The sequence below is a fragment of the Cinclus cinclus genome, chromosome 8, assembly GCF_963662255.1.
Source record: "Cinclus cinclus chromosome 8, bCinCin1.1, whole genome shotgun sequence".
Classification (NCBI taxonomy): Eukaryota; Metazoa; Chordata; class Aves; order Passeriformes; family Cinclidae; genus Cinclus; species Cinclus cinclus.
Window position 1 is genome coordinate 13,595,153 of NC_085053.1, and position 26,207 is coordinate 13,621,359.

General features: G+C 41.6%; 1 protein-coding gene across 2 annotated transcripts; it reads left to right on the plus strand.

The window, feature by feature from the left end:
* The first annotated feature begins 2,094 nt into the window (after nucleotides 1-2,094).
* CNN3 (calponin 3) lies at nucleotides 2,095-25,636 on the plus strand. Of its 2 annotated transcripts, XM_062497268.1 has the most exons (7): nucleotides 2,095-2,151; nucleotides 20,588-20,709; nucleotides 21,155-21,221; nucleotides 22,422-22,559; nucleotides 23,027-23,143; nucleotides 23,901-24,047; nucleotides 24,590-25,636. In XM_062497268.1, exons 1-7 carry the CDS (start codon nucleotides 2,095-2,097, stop codon nucleotides 24,935-24,937), a joined length of 996 nt encoding a protein of 331 aa, XP_062353252.1. In that variant the 3' UTR covers nucleotides 24,938-25,636. The 2 variants fall into 2 exon arrangements, with proteins under 2 accessions (XP_062353252.1, XP_062353253.1); XM_062497269.1 differs by lacking the exon at nucleotides 22,422-22,559.
* The last annotated feature ends 571 nt before the right edge of the window (nucleotides 25,637-26,207 follow it).

The following is a 26,207-nucleotide window of genomic DNA, read 5'->3' on the forward strand; positions in this document are numbered from 1 at the left end:
ACCCCCACAAACTACAGGATTTATTTGAGGATATTTTAAACCTAATTGTACAGCAAGAAAATGGTAGGCCATACTTTTCTCTGCTACTAATCAGGGCCATTTTATTTCAAAATTGATGAAACATGTAATTTATGGAGCTGAGAAAATCATACCAATACTGTAAACATCTCAAACTTCCCAAGCCACTGTGTATTGCAGCAAAAATGATTGAGAGCATTAACACACAGTGTCCTGATCCAACATCACTTAAGTCAATGGAAACATTTCCAAGGACTTCAGAGGATGCTGAATCGAGCCCTAAATCACATGTTCTCTGAGGTCATGAAAGATGAGTTTATCCCAACATGAATGTCTAAAAACTAATGAACTTTCATTATGTTTATGTGAACTGCCATTTCCCTCACCCCATTCTTCAGTTTCCTGCTTCTCTTGCAGTTTCCTTTTCCCAATGGGTTCTTTAGGCAGTTCTGCTTCCTTTAATTAGGAACAGCCCTGGCTGTTTTCCTTAGAGGCAGTGCAGTGGAGAAGCGGTTTGAGCTGAGCTGACCCACAGCACCACAGCACAAAACAACCTCCGGGCTGCCCTGCGAGCTCCTCAGCACTGTTACAGCCCCACCACAAGTCTTTTGAAAGAGCCTCGTTGGATTCAGCCGGAGTTAAGACCACCTAGTCCTGGTATTTCGCTATGAAATCGAAGCACAGACCTGCTCTCTCTGTGGGACACCGACTAGGTGGCTAAGTGGGCCACAGCTCCAGCAGCCAGCCTTACAGCCTGCTGCACCTTATACAACAAGTCCTACCAGTTGTTTCAAATCTGTTAGAATTTAACTGTACTTGAAAGGTTACTTTGCGTGCTTAGGGTTACTCTAACACTGAAGGAAACGCGCTGCTGTATTTTCGGGTGAGGACTTCACTCAATGGACCAAGTGTTCACTGTGTACTCGCTTTGCAGAGCGGCTTCAGCGCCTCAGCCAGCCGCGGACCACAGCTGGCTCCCAGGAGCGAGCGCTCCCTGGGCTGGATCCGGCGTAATCCCGCTGGTATGCCCAGCACGCAAACCTCGTGTGTGCCCCGTGCTTTCCCCAGAGGGACGGGACTCCCACGGCTCCCCAGCGGCCACTAACACAGCGCAGCGCCGTCCTTTAGTGCCTCAACACCGTGGGGAAGGGGATGACCCGCACCAGATTCCAGCGGTGCTGGCTCCCGCAGGATGCGTGCCCAGGAGCACATGGTGCAGAGGAACCACGAGATCGAGACGAGCCCTAGCCCCTCGTCCCGCTACACTCCAATCTCACTTCCACAATTTGCGCGCGTCTTTCCTCCCTCTTGCTCCGGCTCGCAGCGTTGTTCCAAGTTTCGTGATACTCTGTAACCTTTTAAAGGAATTTCAGCAGTAGCTCAGGCCAGGGCGCAGCACGAGAGCGGTTTGCATGAGCGGCCGAGGGCTTCCCCGGCATCCAGCCCCGTCCACGGCCGGTCCCACTCCGCCGGGGCTCCCCGAGCCCTCCTCTCTGGCGGCGGTCCCGCACCGCCCGCCAAAGGCCCGAGGGCATGAATCGCCCCGAGCGCAGAGCCACCGCCGTCCTCCCGGCTTCCCTGTCCTCAGTGCCGCATCCCGGTCCGGCGGGGGCTTCCCACCGCGTGCTGCCGTGCGCTGAGGGGCGGGAGGCCCCCGTGAGCAGCCGCGCGGCGCCGAGATCCCCCTCCCCTTCCCCGGGGCCGCCGCGGGCCGTAGCAATCCGCGGCGGCGGCGCATTCCGCGGCGGCGGCCCTCGGTGCCCGCGGATTCCTTCCCGCTGACGTCCCCCCGCTCCGCTTCGCTCCCCGCCCCGGTCGGACCCCCGGGCGGCGCCCGGCGGCGGCGGGCGGGGCGGGCCCGGGCGCCCCTCCCCGCGGCCCCGCGCCCCCTCCCCGGCCCGCCGGGGGGGCTGCCCCGGCCCCGCGCCCCGATTGGCGCACGGAGGCTCCGGCGGCCGCGGGGCCGGGCCGGGGGGGAGGGACTAGAACTTTCCGCGGCCGCGGGCGGACTCTCGTCTCAGCCCGGAGCCGCCAGCGCCTGCGATCAGCGCCCCCGGACCGCGGGAGACCGCCGACATGACCCACTTCAACAAGGGGCCCTCCTACGGGCTCTCCGCCGAGGTCAAGAACAAGGTACGGGCGGCGCGGGGTTCGCCGGGCTTTGTCCGCACCGGGACGGCGGGACGGGACGGGTCGGGTCGGGACGCGGGGCTCGGCTGCCGCCGAGAGTCCCGCTCGCTCCGCGCGGTGGAGGCGCGCAAGGATGCGCTCGCCGGCGGCCCGGGACGGCGCCGCCCTTCGCGGCACCGCTCGAGAGACTCGGGGCACCGAAGAGCTGTCAACGTCGGGCGGACCCGTGCGCGGAGCCGCGGTTCGCGCCGTCACCCGGGCTGCACCTGCCCGTGCCGGCAGCCCTGGCACGGGACGTCCCGCTCGCGCCTCATCCGCCCGCCGGGACCGGGCGGGGCACGGCGCTGGGGCCCGAAGCCGGCGGAGCGGCGGGCAGGCGCGCCCCGGCGGGCAGAGCCGGGCACGGCGCTGGCGGGTTCGCCGAGCGGGGCGCGGGCGCTGCGCGGCTCGCGGCGCATTCCAGCCGCATGACATCATGGGCACGGGCGGCGCGCGGCCAATCGGCGCGGGGCCCGCACAGACGCGCATTGTCCGCCCGCCCCGCCCCGCCCCGCCCCGCCCGGCCCGGCCCGGCCCGGCCCGGCCCGGCCCGCCCGCGGGGGCGCACAAAGGCGGCGGGCGGGGACCCGCGGCCTTGGGCAGCGCCGCCAGCGGGGCGGCCGGCACGGACGCTGAGCCGGCACGGACGCTGAGCCCGCCCGGCCGCCGCCGCGCCGGGGGCTCCGCTTGAAAAGCGGCAGAAAAGGCAGCGCTGACAGCAGCTGGGCCCCGCGGCCGGAGCGGCGGGCGCCGGTTGTGCGCGGCTTATGCTGAGGTTTTTCTCATACTCTTAGGAACAAAAGGTGTCTCACGTTGTCCTGTTGGGCTGGCTGCTACATTGCAGCGAACAATTACCTAATAAGAGGGAAAACCTGTGCAATAAAAGTTACACCGCTAAACAATCGGGGATAAGTTGATGCTCAGCGTCTTAATTCCCAGACTTAAAATCTAAACGTGGTCTTTAATAACCGGTTGTTTCACACGCCTATCTGGTTTCAGGCTTCAGCACATCCCCAGATCCTGTTTTACTTGTAGCTGAGTAGAAGGGAGAGCAGGGAAAAAAGGAGTTACTTTAAACGCTGTAATTTATGCTTCACAAAACACCATTTTGCTTTGTTTTTTCTCTTTATCAGCTTTCTTAGGATGGTTGTGCGTTCTGCTGAAAAGTTTGATGACATCATGTAACCAAATGTCTTCCAGAGTAGTTGCTTCCAGCATCTAAACGTAGTGATTTATCCACACCGCTACACACTGAAAAATACCTTAAAAACAACCCAAATGTAAAAAAATACTAAAATGTGTTCTGTATTATTGCATGTGAATTAGGAAGAAAGTAGATGCTCTTCTACTTTAAAGATTATTGACAAAATGATGTAGATTTAACAGTGATCCCTTAATGGGGACAAGATGGGAAGAAGTTCTTTGTTCTTTCTTTCTTTCTTTCTTTCAGTTTCTTATTGCCATCAGCTTCCTTAGGGCCTTCCGGAACTGTTCCAAGCCTGTGCATTAGCAGAGGGTGTAAAGTTGGTGTATTTCACACCTTTATGCAAAGGGCCTTCTACTTCATCTTGCTGAGTTTTGTTTTGCTCGCATTCTCTGCCTTCAATGCAAATATTGCAAAGGGGGGGGTGGCTGTTTTGGGGCAGCTCCAGTTTACTTGCTTGCAGATTTCTGCTGCATTCTTTGAAAATGTCAGTGCAGCAGTGCCATAGAAAACAATTCAAGTTCACCAAAGACAAATGAACTCATCTCCTTTCAAAAAACCCAAGCAAACAAACAAAAAACAACCTCCATTGAACAAAAACTCCAGAAGAGATGTAGCTTTGTGCTTTTAGAATGTTGTTCTCACTGTAAGAGATCAAATTTCAAAGCAGTTGTGTTATATGCAGGTATATTGTGTATCTCTAATCTGGTGTCTTGCATGGGTTTGTGGGTTACATGTGTGTCTGTTCATCTCTATAATTCTAGAAGATCAGCAGATAATATCTCTGTAAAGACCAAAAATTTCTTTTCCCAGATTTTTCTGTCTCATGAAGATTTGAAGAATTAGTTTCCAACTCCTGGAGGATCAGTTTTTGCTGCCAACTATAATCACACTTTCTAAAATACTGTCCTTTGTGCAAACTATATCGTGTTAAGGGTTTTTTAATGTGCTGTTGGGGTAATGTTTATAAGTAGCTGTAGAACCTCCCTGCTTGAATGGCAGTTGCTATTAAATACACTTGTTTGGAATTTTCAGTGCTGATCCCCAAGCAATGTTTTTCTGAGGTAAATGGACAGCTTCATAGTTGTGGTGCCTGAGGGTCCATCTGTACTGGATAGAAAAATCCCTTGGTTTTGGTTTTTATTCTTTATTTTCTCATCTGACATTGAATTAGTGTTCAGAGAGACCTTTTGTTGGCTATGGTATTTGAGCAGATGAATATAACGTCCTGATGCTTTTTATGAATTTAATTGAGCTTCAGGATTCAGTCTCTAAGCTTAAAATCTATGTCTAGTTTGGTGTTTGTGGCTTAGTTCACACTAATATGGTGCCTGTTCTCTGTTAGGGATCTCTTTTCCTCATTCCTATGAAGAAAGCATGGAGTTTGTGTACTGGTTCCCAGCTGTAAGGAAACTGGTCTGCATGAGAAATGTGTAGGTAGTCAAACTAGTGTAATCCCTTTGAAGCTGATTCCCTGTTTACTTGAGATCACAGAAGATAATTGATCCAAAATAAATATTCAGTGGGGAGCCCTTTAAACTGATTGAAATGGATGGTTTCTTCTGCAGGCAAGAAATAATTTTCTTCTTGAGCACTGGGGGAATTTCTGCTGTACGTGAGGTTGACATAGCATGAGATGATGATGCAATTAGATAAAGCTGCAAACTCGATTTTGTATTTGTCTCTGATTTATGCTCCATTGTCTTGCTGCAGAAGGTGTGGAGCAAACAGGAACATTGGGCAGCAGGAGGAGAGGTTCCAGTCCATTCAGCTGCTTCCTAGTGGCTCCACCCTTCCCATGGAAATGTTATTTTTATTGGGGCAGGCATTTATCTTCTCCCTCCTCTTATGTTTGATACAGCGCCAGTTTCATCTTCATAAGAAAGTGAGGGTGGGCCAGGAGTATGGTTTGTGTGAGGAGTTAAACTTTGCATAGCATTTGGCTATTGCATGTCCCTGACTTTCCCTCTGAGCCATCCCTGCGTCAGGAAGCTGTCAGTGGTCAGTACCATTTTCCAAACTTTTTAAAGACAGCAGAGTAACTGAGGTGAGTTATCCCAGCCCTGCAGCTGCCACTCTGAAAGGTCAAGCCCTAGTGAAATGAAGAGGAAGGGAAACAAACTTTTTAAAGTGAAGGCTGTTAGATAAATGAAGCCTGTAAACAAAAAGCAGTAGTGTTTCCTGCTTTCCTTCTTGAGGGCAAATACAGATTAATGAATAAGAATTCAAGTCTGTGGTGCATAACACAAACCAGTCCTAGGTATGATTATTGTGTTCCCCTTAAAAGTGCTGAGGAGAAAATTCTTGTCATCTCTTTTACCTGCTACAGGCCAAATAAACAGACTTAATTGCATGGTCCAGAAATTACTTTTTAAAAAATAAATATTTTTATCTGGGAACCAGATTAAAATAATTAACTTTCAGATTTTTTAATTTAAATTTTAATTTTTTTTTAATTTTAATTTTTCCCAGATTAATTAATTTTAAAGTGATTTAATAGTGAGATAAGTTTTGGGCTGTCTGTGGTTGAACTGTTTGGCCCTCTCCTTCCTCTTTCTCACCTCTCCTTTCCAAACAGAAATAATACCCTTTTCCATTCTTAAAATGCAAGTCTTCCTACCATGTATTTGTTTTACTATTATATGCTTCCCTAGACTATTTTCCTTTATGAACCTTTAGGTTTGCTCACCAAATTTTGTGAAACCTAGGTAAGAATGGTTGCTGCTGATAAAAGTGCATTTCTATTAATGTTGTCTGAAATTATGTAATGAAAATTGAGATTGTACTGGATAAAGGCAGTGAAAACTTAGGCTTTGAGAACAGAGGAGAATATCTTCTGTCTTCATAAGTGACAGTATAAGATCTCTGCATTCCTATTCTCTTGTACATTGACATCTATGTAATTTTTAAAGAAGTAATATCTTTCATTTACAAGTTTTGAATTAAATTCAGATGTTTAGCTCAAAATAAAATCAGCCTGCATGACCATTTGCATTATACATATCTTCATTTTGTTGCATGGGGAATAAATAAAAAAACCTAAATTTTTGGTGCTCTTCGAAATACTGTAATAGAAATATATACTGAAAAGGGAATTTCAGAGGAAATAGCAGAAGAATTTATAGGAGCAAGCATTAAATTTTAGTTTGCTCTACTTAATTCATGGTTTCTGATAGTTGATCATGGCTTTTGAATTCCTGGCCATACCTAGCCAAACATTTCCTAGCTAAATATCAATTTCACTGTAGAAAGCACTAAAGCTTTTCTCTTTGTGTCCAAGTTTTGTATTTTTTTCAAAGAACTGTGAATTTCTTCCAGCTATATCCAGGCATTGGTAACAGATCTACAGTTCAAGTGGACTTCATAACTTTGTACCTAACAGTACAGTTTTGATAATTGAGTCCATAGCAAAATTGTCCATGAAATATAAATATGAATAATTTGGAATAATATGAATACGTGGGATAATTCCATAGCTAAACTTACAATCAATCAATGTTTAGCACAATAACTGCATGCATCACTAAAAACACGCTACTGATATAAAAATGAAACCATCTATTTTGTCAGTTAGTCTTAGGGTGCATTTTTTTAATATATCAGCAACCAATTTATGAGAATTCTCCAATTTGTTCACAATTTCTCTGCTGGTTACTTGTTTCTGATGCTTAGTTTCACTTTGACAGTATTAAATTTCAATTGTGTTCAACAACACTTGCTTGAACATGGCCCTGCTGCCCTTCACTTCCAAGTTGTGCCATGTTCCTTTTCTGGGCAGACACCTCCTGTACTTTTGAGAACGTGTTTGCCACCTCAATTGCTGGAACATGAGTTTAGCCTCTTGCTGGAAATTTTGCAAAGGATTTTTTTTCAGAGAAACCCAGTGAATCACTGGCTTTATGAAGCTGCAGTAACCTATTAATTTGTATTCTCCTAGTGTTAGGTCCTGTGTGTGAAGAGTTCTCTTACTGACTGAGAAATGGTGTTAATGCAGATTAATTGGATTTTTTTGTAGTTTTTAAACAAGGAAGGTAATCCAGCAGTGAAGAATCTTAACTACAGTGTTTCCACTCATCTTCATCCTTTACTGTCTATCTCAGTGTGTCTACTCTAATGTGTCTAATCCATTTACCACTTTCACTGTTACAATCTCAAGACAGGTCTGTTGTCTTAGGCATGATCAAGTGTGGGTTTCCAGGTCTGTGGCTACTTCAAGAGAAGTATTAACACTACAGCAGTAATAAGTGGCCCTACTAAGAGGTACAGAGCGATGGTGTGGGAACCTATGTAACACTGGGTTGACAGTTCATGGCAAGGATACATCTTTACCATGAGCAGAAGCAAGTGATTTGCCATGGAAGCACTTCTTTTGCCAGCAGCTTGGATGTTAGCACCCATGCCTGTTCTGGACACCTGCCTGAGCCCACAGTGAGACTTACCTTCGGGAGCCCCTGCACACCCCACCTGGTAGATATGCCTTGTCCTAGTGTCACAGCTCAGGAGCCCTGGGTAGATCAATCAGGTGTGTGAAAGTGGCTGCCCCAGGGACATCTGGCAGTTGTTGCTGTAAACCACTGACATGGGAGTTAGCTGCCTTTGCCCAGCTAATGGTTTAAATCCCCAGTTAATCTTGACACTTCATTGCCAAGCTGGCAGTGGTTTTTTGGAGTCCTCAGACCCAAGGCTGTGTTTGAACTGCGGGGCAGGTGTCACAGCCCGTGTTAACCCTGAGTGAGGGGTGTCATTTCCACTTCTGCCTCTCATCTGACACCAGTTTGTCTAGAAGGAAGGTGATGAATGGCATGGAATGGCATGGCATAGCCAGGATTAGCTACTGCTGCCTCATGAACATCAAGGCAGAAGTGGAGCCCCACACGGGTCTGCTCCTGTGTGTGGGGACAGCACAGACAGAACTGTCAGTACTGCACCAGCGCAGGGCACAAGTAAATGAACAGTGAGGATGTTTGCTGAAACTTTTGTTATGTTTAACCCTAGTAAGCACCCTGTGTCTGCACTTCCAAATTTAAAGCATTTTCTGTCCATGTATAAAATGTATTACTGTGACCTTGTTTATGGTGAATCAATAAACTTGTAGTAAAACTTACACTGGTGATAGAAAGTCATAAAACTTGGTAAGGTTAATTTTTAAGGATATAAGTATTTTGTATCCTTTGAATGCAAGCTCACAGTGTACCTCCTATGACTAGAACACTTTTGAAGAAAGCAAGTAGAGCTTGACAGTCACGACAGTTAAATGGGATTAGCAGCCTCAGAAAATAAAAACTATGATTTGCATTATAGTAATGCTTGTTTAAAATTTACCAATGAATGTGCTCTTTGTGTGGTTTCAGAGTTAGACTTAGTTTAAAATTTGGAGAAGAATACTTATTATAATCCTGTTGCTGAGTCAATACCCATAAAACAGATGGATGGATGCACACATTCTTGTGGGACAGCAGCATATCACTGATTTTTGTCTCACCTTGTCTTTTTTTTGACAGAACATTTAATTTGGATGCTTTTTCTTGCCTGCAAATAGTTTATAATTTGTCTTGGAGAATAAAGGATAGAAACTTCTTTGTACTCAGAATTGTTAGCTTCTGTAGCTGCATAACACGGTGTACACTGGGCATCTCACACGTCCTTTTAAGGCAAACTTTGTAGAGATTCCCATCCCCTATGGAACTGTACAGGAAAGGCCTTCAGTAAAAATGGGCTCAAGGCCAGGACACGTAGGGCAATTTGAAACAGATTTTTTCTAAGTGAGATCATGTGAAAATCCTTCTTTTTTTCTTTAAGAGGGACTGTTGCTTAAAAATGCTTTTTGTAAGTATCTGATTCTAAACAACTGTTAACTTGTATAACTATGTTCAGCAGCAAATACTTTCGAGTAAATACATTTGGTTCTGCAGTAATGCCTCACAGTAACTTATGTCATTGCTTCTATTTAGTGGGGTTGAATGACAGTGATTTTCTCAAAAACTGTTTTGACTTTCTTCAGGTGGGTGGTTCTATGGGACTTCTTTTTTAAAGCTGCAATAACCCTTCCCTCCTACCACCCACACTCGCCCCCCCCCTCCCCTGCTTTGTTTTCACCCCTCCTCCTCAAACCAGTGCAGATTTTAGTAGATATTTAGAGGGAAAACATAATTAAACTTGTTGCTGCTTGTACAAAACTCTCTCTTACCTGAAGTGGACGCTGTTCTGGATGTAAAACTGGCGAGGGCTGGCAGGCGTCAGTGTCCCTGGAGGAGCTGGCAGTAGGGGAAGGCCACTGCAGCGAGGATGAAGTGCTGCTGTCACAGCCATGGTCTAGTGCCCTGCTTGGACTGTCCCCAGTGCCTTGCCCAGTGCCAGCAGCTGGGCCAAGCAGGCTTCAAGCCTTGGGAGCCTGAGCTTGCCCTGGTCACTGATACTCGCTCATGGAAACCAGACTTTAACCATTCAGTGCCTTTGCTGCTGCCCTTCTGAGGCTGAATCCTGTACTGGCAGTGAACACAGGATTTTTCTTGAGGACTTTATTTAGGCAGACTTTTATTTAGACAAGCTTTTGGTCACTGAATAATCCTTAAGAGCTACAGTGAAGTGAAACAGTATGTGGCTTGTGCATACCCACAGAACCTGAACACCAATTATTTGCTTAAATATTTCTGCATTTCCTTGCTGTTCTGAAATGCTTGCATGAAGATGGAATCTGATCTACTGAAAATCCTAGCTGGCTGAATTATAGATGGATTCTAAACAAATCTTCTTGCCCTGCTTTGCATGTTTATTCCCAGAATAAAACTGGATGTTACTATTGCAAAAACCTTACTTTGCTTTCCTGCTAAGAAAGCTCTCCTGTTATACTGCTTTCCTGCTGATATTTTCACTGATACAGCCTCTTATTTATAGACAGCCTTATCTTAGTATCCTTGGTTTTGCTCTAATAAGAATAATTTAATTTTAAAGCACTTTTATGTTGTCCCTAATCAGTTGACTATATATTAGAAGCCTTCACAGAAAAAGGTAAGGCATCCAATGCACATGCATTTCGGGAGGGATTTGATTATAATTAAATGCTCATGGTGAAAAGCAGCTCCTGCCTTGCTGCCATCATGACCCCCAGCAGAGTATTTCCCTTCTGTGTTGAGCATGGGCAGGATGCAAGTCAGAGCTCAGGCCAGTACCCACCAAGCAGATGGGTGTGTTGGAGCAGGACCTGTACTGCAGCTCTTGCTGAGATTCCCACTGCGTGACCAGCCTGAGCTGCCACTTCTTTGGTTTACTTCATAACACTACAGGGGATCAATTAGAAGTTCCATTATATATCATAATTGGTAGTCAATACTGTGTTAAGTCAATGAAGCATGTGTCGTTCAGGCACTTATCTGGTGTGCTAAGACTAAATGCTCTTTGCTTATTTTTGCAAGAAACTGTTCCCTTACTTTGCTGACATTGTTGCATTAATCATGCCCTATACAAGTAAAAAGTACAAGTAACTTTTGAAGAAAATAAAGACTAACACCTTTTTACTATGGTCTGTCTTGATGGCAGCCTTTATCCTTAATGGTATGAAAATATCTTTGACATGGAAAGCTACTTCTATTTGAAAGAATCTAGCTGGTTTTAATAAAAAAGTAAACAAAGATTGAGATTAAATATCAGCGATAAAGCACTGGTCTTTGAATGGATGGAACAGAATTGGAACAAAATATAACTACCAGTGCACCTGAGCGTTTTGTTCTACCGAACAATAATGGAACCTTAAATAATTGAGGATTGAGACCTCTCACAGTCATTTGCAGCACAGCCTTGCCCACACATTCTGCTGGGTGGGTTTTCAAACTCATTTCAGGAGTGCAGCAAAACGGCACCACAACTTGCCTTATGTCATCCTGAGTTTTGGATGGAGTGTGTATGTGCATCTACCTACCCCAGCAATGCCAGCAGTTCTTTCTACTTGTGTTGAATTGCCAAAAAATAGTGCCTCAATGGTGTCTACAGGGTATTGAATCAGAACCTGTTACTTTGGGGTTTGACTGTCTTTTCTACTTTCACACTTGTACTTTCTTCTTTACTCACAAAATCCAGTGTAGCAGGCTTATGGTTTGATTTGTACATTATTAAAACTACATATTCATCAAATAAAAGCTTGAGCTAGAAATTCATGCAATCGTAGGTTTGGGTTTTTTTTCACTTTGTCTTACTTTTCTTAGACTTTCTTCTGAAGATGTATATTATTAGAAAATTCAATAAGCGTTTTCTAACATGTTTATGGTCATCACCCTTTTAAAAAAAATAATTATAGCACTTTTTATGTGGTGAAAGCACAACTTGTCTGGGTGGCCAAATCTAAAATATATTTTAATGTTTCCTGGTTTATAATCAACCTTGTGCATGACCTACTCAACTTTAATTGGGTCAGAGATATACTAGTCTCTGGGAGGGGGTGAGGTAGAGGCCCAGGAGCAGCAGATTATTGTTGTCTTTCGTTCTTTGTGCCAAGTTCATTCTTGCAATATTTTTACTGGTGGTAAAACAAAACAAAAGTATGAAGCTGTTGATAGACAAGGTCTTCTAAAGCTTCGGGTGTGAAATCTACACTACTTGTGCTTCTGCTAAGAAGACTAGCATTGGGGAAAATTACCTCAACCAGAAAAACATGCAATGCATGAATTGAAAGATTCTGATCTACTACCTTTATGAAAGATAAATCTAGGCAGCTCTTAGTAGTTAGAAACAGCTAAGGAAGTTCTCAAGAAATCATGCCTTTCACCTAAATTACACACACACCAAAAAAATCCAGATTGAATCATTATGTGCAAGGATGGTAAGAATGAAAGGAATCTGTTTTCTTTATGAATACTTAACACAGGCTCCTCAGTGAGCCTGTTCAGCTAATGTGAGTTCATGGAGTGAAATCCATGCAGACTGACAGGCAACCAAGTGCTATCAGTGCAGTTGGTGGGAAACACTGAGCATTATTGACTGGGAAGTGACTGTTACCTCAGGACCTGCCATGTCACCTGCTCATTTCCCAGTCAAGCATATGCCTGGCATCACCACTGGCAGCAAGGAATCAAATACCTGAGCTTACTGGGTGGGGGCAAATTGGATCAATAAGAGTTGAGTCTTGAGGTTAACCTTTGGAAAAAGTGCTCAGAAAATGCAGCCTGGACTGCCTTTGCTGGAGAGGCAGAAGGAATGTGCATGTTGAGTAACTTTTATAGCAACACTTGCAGTGAGAGACTTCAGCTTTCTTTAGCCAACTTTTCTGAGAGGTATGTTTGAGTTACCAGTTACCTGCTTGCTGCTATAGAACATAATTACTCTGGTTTGGGTAAGTGAAGAGGGTTTGAAGAGAAGAAAAAAGGTGTGGCGAGAGAATGAGATAACCAGACTCTGCAGTCCTATTTGGAAGGTAAATTTGAAAGACTTGTCAACACAGCTGGGCTTTGGGGAAGGGCTGCCAGGTCACAACACAGTTTGCTTATAAAATTACGTATTTGAAAGCCATTGTATTGGAGAGAAAACTGAACAAACTTAAGAGAATATATAATTTCCTGGGCTTCTGTAGTAGCAATAGATTAGAAAAGTATTCTGAGAAAGATTGAGTGATCATTGATGTTGCTCTTTCTGTTTGCAGACTCCTAGGCTTTGAGAACTACTCTTCCACCAGAGTTACAGTAACAGTTGTCTCAGGAGATGCTTCCAGGTTTACTACTGGAAAAATGAAGCAGTTTTCAGATTCTTTGGAATTATTTTTCTTTCTGCTTATGCACCAGATTGTTCTGTATTACTTTTTTTCTTTCCCCCACAAAAGATGATTTACTAGGTATCACTGAGGTCTGTCAGGTTACCAGGATTTTCTGTGCAGCACTCAGACTGTTGTCTCAGGAGGCATTACTGCTTGTGATGTCAGAGCCTGTCCAGATTTGCTGTGTCATACCAATCATACTGGGGATGGGTTTCAAAGCAAGGAGAATTCCAGTCCCATCGGGGATTAACAAGCTTTTGTCCATTGAGTTGGATCAGGTGTGTCTTAGCTGAGAACAAATTTTGTATCCCAAGGGGTTTTTGAAACAAAAACCAGCAGTGGTTTAATATATTAGATAGTGAATACTACTGTATATATTTCTGTAAAGAAATACAAATAGTTCATCAATATACAGACTAAATAAATAGAGCAAAGGAACTAGATACCAGGAAGTATAAAGTATGGTGGCATGACCAGAAGGTGCTATGCTACAGTTGATAGTGGAAGTTGGTGGCTAAGGATAATTGGAGTTACGAGCCAGAAAATTATGACAATGACAAAACATGATAAGAGCAAAAAGTGCAAGAAAAACTGAGAGCATTTGAATGAGTGAGGGCATTGCAGTAGCTGCTGAGAACAACAGGGAAGCAGCATTCAGTCCAAGGGCAGGCACGTGTCCGAGTTGTTCATGCACTCTGGGGGAAGAGATGGAAGACCTGGCTTCTTGAAAAGCTTGCAAAATGTCCTGAAGTCCTACTGGAAATCCAGGGAGTAGAACACTCAGTTCTTCCAGCTAGCTGATCTGGCAACAAGCACCATGCATGACTGCCGGTATCTGTACTTGTAACATGACTTGGAAACTTTGAGACATGGTTTGTTCTCACTTCACAGAGTTTAAACTGGTGCCTATGGAAAGAGCACCAGGAATTTTGGATTAATGCTCAGATTGTAGCCTAGATTTTGATTTACAGAGAAAACAGTGAGGTGTTGGCAGGGTATCAGTTACGCTACACATAAGAAAAAGTACAGTTTGAATGTTAAGCAAAATGGATACAGCTGTAAAATTTTTGTGCTAAGTAGCATTTTGGAATATAGTGAGATCTTTTAGTGGTAATATTAAAGCAGTGTTCTCTGCCTTTCTGTACAACGGTCCATGACAGAAAAAAATGCATCTTCAAATACCAGGGCACACTGAATGGTGTCTTTGAGTGGCTTTTTGAAGTACTTTCTTCTTTGGTTTTCATCTGGATTGTCACATTCCTGTTTTGGAGTTCTTGTGCACAAATATGCCTCCTTTGACATTGGCTTTTGTATGCAATCCAGGTCAACATACATGAAATTTACAGGGAATTTTAATTTGTATTTATGATGAGAGCTCATTGGGTTGGTAGTTCAACTGGCAAGAAACTCCCCTTGACAATCACCTTGGTACTCTGGCACTTCCTCTTCTTACCCACTTCCAGTAAAAACCAAAACTTTATATTTTTTCACTCTTGGGTTCTCTGTCTCAACTTACAGAGTGTGCTATTTATTTACGCTATGACTAAATAATCAGCGATTATATCCTTGCCACTCTGTAACCTCTGAAGCTAAAGATTAGATATGTACAGTAGTCTGTTTAGACCATAAAATTTTAACCAGAAAATATTAGCTTGTTTGTATAAATTTTTAAAGAAATCTTTCTTCCTCTTCTCTAATGAAAAGAATTTACTCTTCTGTGCCTTTTTCTTGGTTATTCACATAGCCACTAAGCTCTTAACACTTTTCTTCCAGGTGTTTTGCTGTGTGAATTTTAGATAAGTGATTCAAAAGTGTGTTCAAAAGATGATGAACAGGAATTCTGGATAACAATTTGGGACTGGCTGTGGTCTGCCTGGTCTGCCACTGGCTGTGGCTGTCAAGAGCTTCTTCTGCCTTGATACCAGGAGAGAATTTTGCTTTCATCTTTCCCCAGGCCATCATAAATCCTTACAAAGGGGAGGAAAAAGATTTAATCACAAACTAGTGCCAAGCAAATAAAAAAAAAAGTATCAGCATTGGTATCTTTGGTCTCAGCAGCTGCTGAAGATAGTGCTTATTTCAATGCAAAGGATGTCTGCAAAGGCAACACTGAAACCACAGGAATTTAGTTTCAATCAGATCTGAATTAATAAAGATTGAAAAGTTGGTACAGGAACAAATTGCTGCTTAAAACTGAAACTGTACAATGTTAGGTCTAAAAACCTGGAGTTGTTCATTTGTTGTTTCTATTTGTTTTCTGTAGTTTATTATCTAAATGTGTGAAAGTAAAATTAATATTAAACCCCCTGGCTAGACATGGATTAAATTCTGTACAAGATGAATATGCTCCTATGCTTATTAAATAAGCTTTTCTCTACTCAATCTTGTTTTTTAACTGAAAAGTTAGTAATTTTACGTCATGTTAAGCAAGAATATGGGCCATACCAAATTTCTCCCTATGAAGAACATGAAAATCCAAAACTCAAGGTTCTATCTGTTTTTCTCTCCACTTTGGTGAAAAAGCATATATGTAACCTCTTCCTATGCTATTTTATCTTGGAGTGAAGCCCTGGTTATTTCTCTTGCAGTACATGGTCCTGTACTTTATTTACCTTGGAAAACCAAAATGCACAACCTACTTTGCTGCAGTTTTATATGTATATACATCTTAAGTTTTGTCAACAAACACAGTTCCTATAATAGAGTTGTTGATGTACTTTGACAAGCACATGCGTTTCTGGTTGAAACTTATGACTAGAGAGCAGTTTTTTCAAATACCTACTAGTACTTTAAATTTAACATGCTGTACATTAAACCTTTGACTCCTGCTGGGAGGGCAGGAAGCCTGCAGCTTTAATCAGAAATTTCATCATAGCTAAGAAGTGCAAGCTGTTATGACATGATGTTTAACTTCAAGTTTTATCTTTTTTACCTGCTTTTTAACTTAGTAAGATTTGTGTTTGCTAGTCCCAGTGTAAAAAGAAGTGCTTAAACTCTTCCTTGAGATCCTGTTACAGTATTTTTCCAGAGTAGCAGCAATATAGCCAGCTGAACTCTCAAACTGGAGATTTGGCACACACGTAGCCTTTAGCGTACAGTGTGTACTGTATAATTTGGAAAAGATTAGTATAAAAGGACAAAGCCTGTATGATATCAGTTATGGTGTGAAGCACTGGTTAACATCATCACTCAAACTAAACATGCTACAGTCGTACCGAGTAACTTCAAGGGTCGCAGAGACAGATCATTAAAGTTGGCCAGCAGAACTTTGCTAGCTTCCAGGAGTTCATGAGCTTGATAAAAACAGTGCTGATTGTTCCTGTCCCTGTACTACACATGGAGGGAGGGGATTTACTCTCTTAAGATCTCCTAAACAGGGTAGTCCTACCTGAACAGAACTAGGTGTGAGGTTGCCAGAGGAATCAAGTTGAACCCAAAGATTCCAGCCTGAGGCATACCTTGGCATACACGTACGTGTATCAGTTTGTCATAGCCAAGTAACAACCAGCCTCTTCCTTCCACAGCCTTGCATCACCTATAATTTTGGCCACTTGTATAAACTTTAGTTTCCTTTCAAATATATTTCTATTAAACCTGTATCTCTGAAGCATCAACAGAAGGAGCAACATTGACAACTTTATGTATCTTTCAGTATTTGTCAGAAGAAAGAAATGAACAGTTGGCTTCCTGCTATTTTATATTAAACTTCTGTAAAATCTTATATCCATTGCTACAATTGAATCATTTCTACAGTATTCTGAAACTGTAGGGTTTTTTTTTCATGGCATTGATGATACTTTGAATGAAGCTGCTTAGCTACTGCTTTCATCTTCAGTAGACAATATTTTCTTTTGCTGTACACTTGAAAGATTTAAGTATCTTCCATGAAGAATAAGTATTTATAAAGGATCAAGTGTTGGCATGTTTTTGATTAATAGTAATGGAAAAAAGACATAATTTTTTTACATTCATATCAAAGCTTCTGGCTTCACCTCATAGACAGCAAACAAAGTAAAACTGGAACATCTCCGATATCCACATGTGGAAAATATGAAATATTCAGTAAGAGTGTTACATAACTTCTGGTTGTGCCATTGGGAATAGAAGAGCTAAGAATTCAGAATAAGCATAATGCCTTATTTCTGGTAGTATCTGACCTGTCACCCTCCCTGTTTAATCCCTTCTTCTCACATGTTTAAAGCCTGATACTGAAGATTCCACATCTCTAGCTTTTCAGGTAGACTGAATATAATTTGCAGAGAAACTAGTACCAGTTTTTAATTTTTGTAACTTAGTTTCCCACCAGCTCAAAAATCAGAACAAAAATAAGGCTTTTAGTGGCAATAATAACTCTTCATGTGTATAAAAATTTTTTACTTCCTATCTCTAGATAGCCACTGCAATGAAACCCCAGGGTAATTTAAAACCCCCTTGAAAAGCTCAAGATTTGAACACGTTAAAGTACTCCAACATAAAGTAAATATTTTTCAGAAGTGATAAAATTCCACCTGATTACTTCTCAGGTCCCCAAGCAATGGGGTCAGCAATTTAATATTCAGTTCAGTTGTAATCTCACATATGCAATGCACTTATTATTAAATGAGGAGAATATCTGCCTTTTTTTTCTGTTATGTGTTTGCCAAGAAAGATTGAAATAGCCACATTTGCAGAAGTCTTTAGGGTTCTCACTTGTACTGGCTTCCATATTTAATTTGTTTGTTTTTTTTTTTTAAGCATTGGGTGGGAAAAGATTAAACTACTTCTCTTAGCGGTATGATCACAAACTGAACTTCCTTCCCCCCCAATGTTTAAAAAGAAGTTAAGTGGTAGAAACACAAGTCCAGAAGATTTCAACTGGAGGATGGCTAACACTGTCTTTAAGCTACACTGAAACTGCCTAAATTTTCAGAAAGCACAATGTTCATTATGTACGTAACTAAAGAATTGTGAAGGAGATTAGCTCAACCCCTGCTTTGTACCCACGTGCATGTTAGAATGGTGATTTTATTACAGTATGAGCTGTCAGCATAGGAATGTTTTCTAACTGGAGCATCAGAATAGAAAGTTCTGGCCTTCCTATAAATCCTGTTCCTTCATTTGAAGTAGGGTACAGAAATAAATGATACACTGTATGTCTTGTCTGTACAGGTAACTTAAGGTTTTGTGGGTAAGGGCACTTTAGCAAGATTTTAATAGGTTCTCTAACGTGTAAGAAGAGTGTGATGCTACAATTCAGTCTTTTGGGGAAGATTTTTTAGTATCTTTCTCCCTTGCATATGTATTTATTTTCACACAAAATCTCACTGACTCAATTCTGTCCAAGACAGCTTCTTTTCTATAATTTTAAATAAGCTAGTTGGATTCTGCCAGATGTTACTGGGGAGACAAAGTAAGGCTGTGATCACGTAAGCTTTGCTTCCATAGGAAATAAAAATATCCATGAAAAGTCATTTGTAATCTAATGCCCAGGTTATGAAGGAGAAAGATGACAGCTAACTTCTTCATACACCATTTTGTTACTAATCTCTTTCTATTATTACCATCCCTGGAAATGAATGTGGTTGTGCTGCTGCTGTGCTAAATTAAGGGAGGTGCAAGGGAGGCTATCTGCCACCCAAGAGATGAGACCACAAACCATATCCTTCAGTTAGCTTTTCTAGTCTGTTCCTAACCTTAGTTAACATCCAAAAGTTGTGATTAAAAAACGAAGTCATATTTTCCTTGTCATCTTGTACGGAATGCTGCACAGAATTTTATACCTTAGTCAAGATCTGAATGTAGGAATGGGTTAGTCCATTATCCTGATCTGTAACTAAGGCACCACAGCACTACTATTATGAATAGTCTAAGGAAAATAATATTACTCAGACAAGTTTTTGAAGTAAAGCCAGAGATACAGGAATTTTCCATTCCCCTTAGAAGAAAAATAGGCAACAGAGTACTGTAATTTGTAGTTTGGTCAGTTTGGAGTCAGTGACAACTAATGCTAGCCAAAATGTAGCAATTGCCTCTATCCAAGTAATTCAGATATGTTGGAATTATAATCTCCTTCAGTATAAATATAGCTGCAAATAGCTGGCCTTTCTTGGCTGAAGTCTTAAAATTATATGTCAAAAGTCTCAAATGTACATTTTGATCTAACGTGAATGGCTATGCATGATTTTCTTGTTAGGTGTTTGTAAGCACTGGAGTAGCTGAGCTGACTTTCCCCATGTCAGAAATCCTGCAGGTACATTCTGTGCTTGCCTGTCAGGTTTCTCACAGCAGCTCCCTCACTTCCCACCTTGCTCACTGACCCATGCAGGACAACTAAGGAAGGTGGAAGCGTTGCCAACCTCTGCACCAGTGGAGGTTATTTATCCCACACAATCTTGCACTTAGTTAACTTGTATTGTTTGCAGAAAAATTCGTGATTATTTCAGTGATAGAATCCATTTTGTCCAACTTGCCAATATTGAAAAGGATTGCAAAGGTGACGGGTTTTGCCTGAAGGAAGTTGGAGCTGCTTTTTGGTGCATTCAGGGGAGGGGAGCAAAGGGCAGAATGAAAAAACACGGATGCTGCTGACAGCTTGTGGTGCTGAAGTTCACTGCCTTTAAGCAGTCCTTTCACATGGATTGATTTCTAGTGACTGAAGCATAAATTTACACACAGAGTAGTGAAGTCTGAACATCTGGAAAATGAATTTTTAAGTCATCTTGCTAACAACTCTGGGCCTGTGCTTGATGGCTTAAACTTCAAAGATTATTGCAGGTTTTCTTCCTTTGAAATTAAAACATGAGATCACAGTTTATTCCAAAAGAGTCTTCCAGGAAGGCCAAAGAGAAAAGAAAGAAATAACAGGGATACTAAAGATTAACGATAAACCAAGACACACACACAGCCCCCAGAATCCCCGGCGAGATAACTCTTAATGTTGTAGCAACAAGGAAAAAACTTACTAGGTCATCTCCATTAATCATAAACTAGCTATAAAAGCAAACCCACTATAAACTTCAGCTGAATAATTTCAAATCTATTATATAAAATTTCTCATGTAGAAATCTACATGTAAGAAGTAGTACTGATGGCATGGCAATTCAGAATTCTTGTGTTCATAATATACTATTTCCCTTCCTTACTTCCTGCCAAAGTACAACCTGGGTCAAATATTTTTTCAAAAATCATTCCTCTGCAGCTGTCAAAAGACTTTTCATGAGCTCCAGGAATTCTCACTCGAGGAAAAACTGCTACATGCTTAAAAGTGCTTTTTCCAAACAGACCTTTAGTAAAGCCATGAAAATTATACTTAAGGGGATAAAGTACTTACATCTGTATTCTGATATATAAAATACAGTTTAAAAATCCAGCAATAAAATTACTGGATGACAGCTATAGCATACTTTGAAATGAAATTGGGGTGGGAAAGAGTTGGAAATTTCTCTCCTGAAGTAACTTTATGACTGCTTGTGTTACAGATTGCCCTGAAATATGACCCCCAGATAGAAGAAGATCTGCGTAACTGGATAGAAGAGGTTACAGGGCTGAGTATTGGTGCAAACTTTCAACTGGGATTAAAAGATGGCATAATCTTATGCGAGTAAGCATTTATTAAGTAACCTTATTTTTAGGAGTTTTCTACTTCCAAGGAACTAAGAAGGGAGTTTCTTAAGATTCACCTTCAAAAGACAAAAACAATTACAATTAAAGATAGCTGACTGTAGGGTGGGAAGCTTCTTGAAAACTGTTGGAAAATGAACACTTAAATCTCCTTTGTATTTCAGCTAAGATTTCTAAGTGTTTCTGAATTTAATGGCATAGCTCATTTCTATAGTAATCGAATGGCACACAAAAATTCTTACAGTCTGTTAGACTTGTGAGACCTGAGAACTGAGCTAGTCCACTGTATGAACCAAGAAATTAACCATTTTGATTAAACTAATGCAACTAATAAAGCATAAGTTAAAGTATTATATAACGCCTGCACAAATGGTATAAGGATGAGATTTATTGTTTAAGCATTTCCCTCTTTTTCACCTCCCCAGGCTTATAAATAAGCTGCAGCCAGGATCAGTGAAGAAAATTAATCAATCAAAACTAAATTGGCACCAGGTAAAACAACAACAACAAAAAAACAATCTCGGAACTACACCTCTAACCCCTTGAACCCCGAAACAATATTTTTGTTCTGTATTAACAAATTTCCTGTGAAAATGGTACATGTTAAATCTTAGTAGCACCAAGTTTACATTTGATACATATCCAAGAGTTGAAGATGCTGCAGACAAGAACAGTGTTTAAAAGAATGCAGCTACACTGAGGTGGTTCATCAATGGCAGTTGAGTACCTGTATTTTAATAGCAGTGCTTTAGCTGTTCAGGGAAGTGTCAGATGGAACAACAATCTAGAGTCCGATAGCAAAAAAAAGATGTTTTCTTTTTATTAAATCACAGCTGAGTTTTCCATCCAGGCAATGCTGAAAGCTATTAAGTCAACAGCTTGCCTGTATCTAGACATCTCTGTATGAAGTATCCTCCTGAGGTGTCTGGAGAGGATGCAACATGCATTTGGAACAAACATTGTAAGGGCTGCTGCTAGTGCCTTTGTTATTGCTGAGCCTTGCTTGATGCTGTTGTGACAGCCTCCTTTTTTCCTTGTCATTGAACACTTCTAAATATGGGTGAAGATTTTTTTTTAAAGTTTTAATACCTCTTAAGACTTCAGAAGGAAAGAAGAGATTCAGTCCTTACTCTGTATATTCTGTATCACTTTCCAATTTTTACAGCACATAGTGCTAAAAAGTGCTAATAAACCCCAAAGCTTATTAGTCCCAGGAGGTGAGCAGATAATGCCTTCAGTCAATACAAGGATTCCATCCACATAGTTATGGTTTTATATTATTCAGAATTATCAGTTGCTGAAGTCAAATAGCATGGATACTATGTCATCTTTTCTAATTTTGAAGCAGGTTTTAGATTAGATTTTTCTCTTGGAAGGGACAGACAGTTGAGGCAAGTCTTATCAAAGCCCATTCTAACAAAGTATATGGTACTCACTGATGGAGGGATGTCCTGGCTGGTTATCCAGGCTGGATAACCTCTCAGTCTGATTTCTGAAATTAGTATTAAAACTAACAAAAAATAATCCCAGACTTCCCACCATCACTCAACCCCACTGTTTTGTCCAGTTTGCACTAGGCAAAGAACTTGAGTAAAATAAGCAAACAAACCAACCAACACCAGAAGCGTTAAAATTACTTAATTTCTGATTTGAAACACTGTGTAGAAAACTGGCTTTTTTGTTTCTGTTTAGCTGGAGAACATTGGGAATTTTATCAAAGCCATCCAAGTTTATGGCATGAAGCCACATGATATTTTTGAAGCAAATGATCTTTTTGAAAATGGAAATATGACTCAAGTACAGACTACTCTAGTGGCACTGGCAGGTCTGGTAAGTATTTGTACCCCTGGAGTTGGCCCAGATTCACATGGCAGTTCAGATGCACTCCTACGACCCATGTAAATACAGAAAAGAGCATCCAGCCTGTCAGGAGAGGACAGACAGTACTGAGAGTCAGAGATACTGCAGAGGTTGCACTTCAGGGGACTGTGTGCTCCCACATGCCCCAGGGAAGGCTTAGAGTTCAGAGTGAGGGTTCCTGACTGCTTCCATGTGCATATACAGAACAGGGGAGACTCACAGGAGAGCTCTAATCCCTGCAGAATATCCTTTTGGCTTGAGTAGCTTTGGAGTGCAACCTTCAAATGGTGTGGGGGGCTGATACCTTCTCTCAGCCCTGATACAGTCTCATGGAGATAGATCTGCTTGTGGCATCATTTGAGAGCCCAGTCTTACGATGCGGAGACAGAAAATACACTTCAGACACTGAATATTCTATTTTCCCTCTCCCTAAATAGGCAAAAACTAAAGGTTTTCATACTACAATTGATATTGGTGTCAAATATGCAGAGAAACAAGCACGAAGTTTTGATGCAGGAAAACTAAAAGCTGGTCAGAGTGTAATTGGCCTGCAGGTAAGTATGAAATTCAAGTTGCAGTTAATTTGTTACATTTGAGACCAACTTTCTTGCTTTGATTAACTGATACTGTTTATGCAAAGCCAGGGGCAGAATAACAATATATTATGATGGTAGAAGGAGGAATAAGGTTTTAATTCTTGTAAGCAGTTGATTGGCTTTATAAGCTCAAGTCACTGCCTGAAGGTTGGGTTGTTTGTTTTAAATCTGCTGCAAGAGTGATAAAGAGGAAAGGAACAGCTAATATTAGCAGCGTCATCTCTGTCTTTTAAGATGGTTTTAAAGTAGGAGTCTTTGAATAGTTAAAGTTCTTTGTATGGGGGAAACTTTTTTCCTCTCCTCTTTCCGTAGTAATCATAAAAGCCAAAGTAAAATCTTTAAATTCCTGTGGTAGGGAAATTGTGGCCTTATAAATGAAATGTATAAATGAATCATTACTGTCTCAGGTAAAAGTTTCTTTTTACATTTTGAGGCATGCATGAATTCCAATTGCAGTGAAGTTGGACAAATGACAGTCACTGAAATGCCCTAGGATGACAGTTGCTTTTATTTTTCCTTTTGAAACTCAGTAGGGAAAACGGGTATTATAGGCAGTGGTCAAACTACATGAGAAAAACAAGCACTGAAATTACCTTTTTTTTTTTTTTTTTTGGTCAGCCATCACAGTTACCAACCATATTTTTTTCCTTAGACTATGCTTCATGTACAAATAAAAATAATTTCTTCTGTCCACCTCTTCCTTCCCCCAATAAAGATGGGCACCAACAAGTGTGCCAGTCAGGCAGGCATGACTGCTTATGGAACTAGAAGACACCTCTATGATCCAAAAATGCAAACTGATAAGCCATTTGACCAGACGACAATTAGCCTACAGATGGGCACTAACAAAGGAGCCAGTCAGGTAAGCAGGACTGTGTGTGATATGCAGGATGGACACAGCTCTCAGCCCAGTGGGACAGGAGAGCCTGGAGTGGTGCCCAGTTAACAGGCAGCAGTGGGTGGGTACAGTTCAGCTGTGCTCCTATGCAGTGGTTGAGGAACTTGAATCTCTTATCATAACCAGCGTGTTCTATGCTGAGTTTCTCGGCATAAAAATGTCCCGGTGCTTCTAGAATTTCCTGCTGGCAGTGTTATACCAGGAGAAAACAGTAACTTCATTTTAAGTATTAACTAGACAGAGGCAAAAAATAAATTGCTTACTGGCACTACCTTAGTCAGAATGCTTAGTATATTCTTTCCAAAGAGGAACATAAATTGGACCTTTCTGCAAGGACTTTCTTCTGTGACTTACCTACTAGTGAATACATGTTACTGTGCTCTGTTTTGTTATACTTTAATTCCTGTGTTTCAGCACTTTCAGTGACGCATACTAGCTGAAATCATAAATCTAGTAATCACAGCTTTTGACCTTCTTACTGAACCTCTACAATCCTGTTTCATTAGGCTGGTATGCTGGCACCAGGTACCAGGAGAGACATCTACGATCAGAAGCACATATTACAACCTGTGGATAATTCAACTATTTCATTACAAATGGGTACCAACAAAGTAGCTTCACAGAAGGGAATGAGTGTGTATGGGCTTGGACGGCAAGTGTATGACCCCAAGTACTGTGCTGCACCCACAGAGCCCGTCATTCATAACGGCAGCCAAGGAACAGGAACTAACGGCTCCGAGATCAGCGATAGCGATTATCAGGCAGAATACCCAGATGACTATCACGGAGAGTACCAAGATGACTATCAAAGAGATTACCATGGTCAGTACAGTGACCAGGGCATTGATTACTAGCTTTGCATCAAAAGTTCAGTATTAGTCCATTATTTTATTCAGTAAGAACGAAACTAGCCTTGTGGAATCGTTACCTGTCTTTCCTACACACTACGCTTAATGTACCTAAAGAAATACTGCCTTACATACATTCCTTTCTCCTTTCTCTGCCCTTTCCCTGTCTAGTTGCCTTTAGTGCTGTAACATTTGTAGTCTACAGCATAAACAATAACTGCATATGAAGTAAAAGGAATACTGTGAAAGGGGGAGTGCTCTCATACAGCCGGGTTGTTTTGTAAGGAGCTATGCATTCTCACAATCTCTACTTAAGTAGGTTTTTACATACCAAGTTAAGCCTTCATTTTACATATTTACAGCTTTTCTCCAGAGGAGATAAAAGAATCTCATGCTTAAAGTTACATGTGGTCTTTGCCAATTAAATTTAAGATATCTCATTAGTGATTCAATATCATTGCTATGTTTTTAAGGTATTGTTTGTTAATGGTAAGTCCTGCATTAGACATTAAGTGTGCATTTGTGATTGTGTATTCATTCCATTATCAACACTGACCAAACTTAGAAACAGTTGTCTTACTAAAAAGGGAGCTTGTACAAAGTCTTGAGCCAACAGAAGTTCCATGATTGATGGTGCATTTACCTTTTATTGTGCCATAATATATCCATGTAGAAATGCTTTTTTCTTCCTTGAACTGTATTTATTGCCACACTTCTCAAACTGATCCCATTGTATTTTTATAAATAAATATTTTTTTCTTAAAGGTACGTAGATGATCTTGTCTCATTTGTTATGATAACAGTCTTAAAGATTAGATGTCAAAAGAATTATTGCCAGATAAGCATCACCTTTGCCTGTGTTAAGGGTGGTCTGTCCAGTTTGGGTTAATTCTTTTCCAGGGGATTTAATCTAACAATCTTGTAAAAATCTCTCAGGAATGAGTGACACTGACTTAATAGGAGAATATAGGTCCTTCACAGCTGGGTTCACTTCCGCTCTTCATGACTGAGGTTATGACCAGAGATCCTTAGCTGTTCACTAAATCCCTGCTATTTTCTCAAGGCAAACAAGGATTGCTTATATTTATTGCTGCCTGTGCTTCAGCCTGTTATACCTTTATACCATCACTTGGAGAACACAAAGCACCCTTGCTTTAGATAATATAAAGAGACACACATTGATTGTGCCTGCTGGTCTACAATCCCAGGTACTCAGTTACTGATAGCAGAGCTTTATACCTAAATGGAGGACGCTTTCTTCCTCGCCATGGAGTGC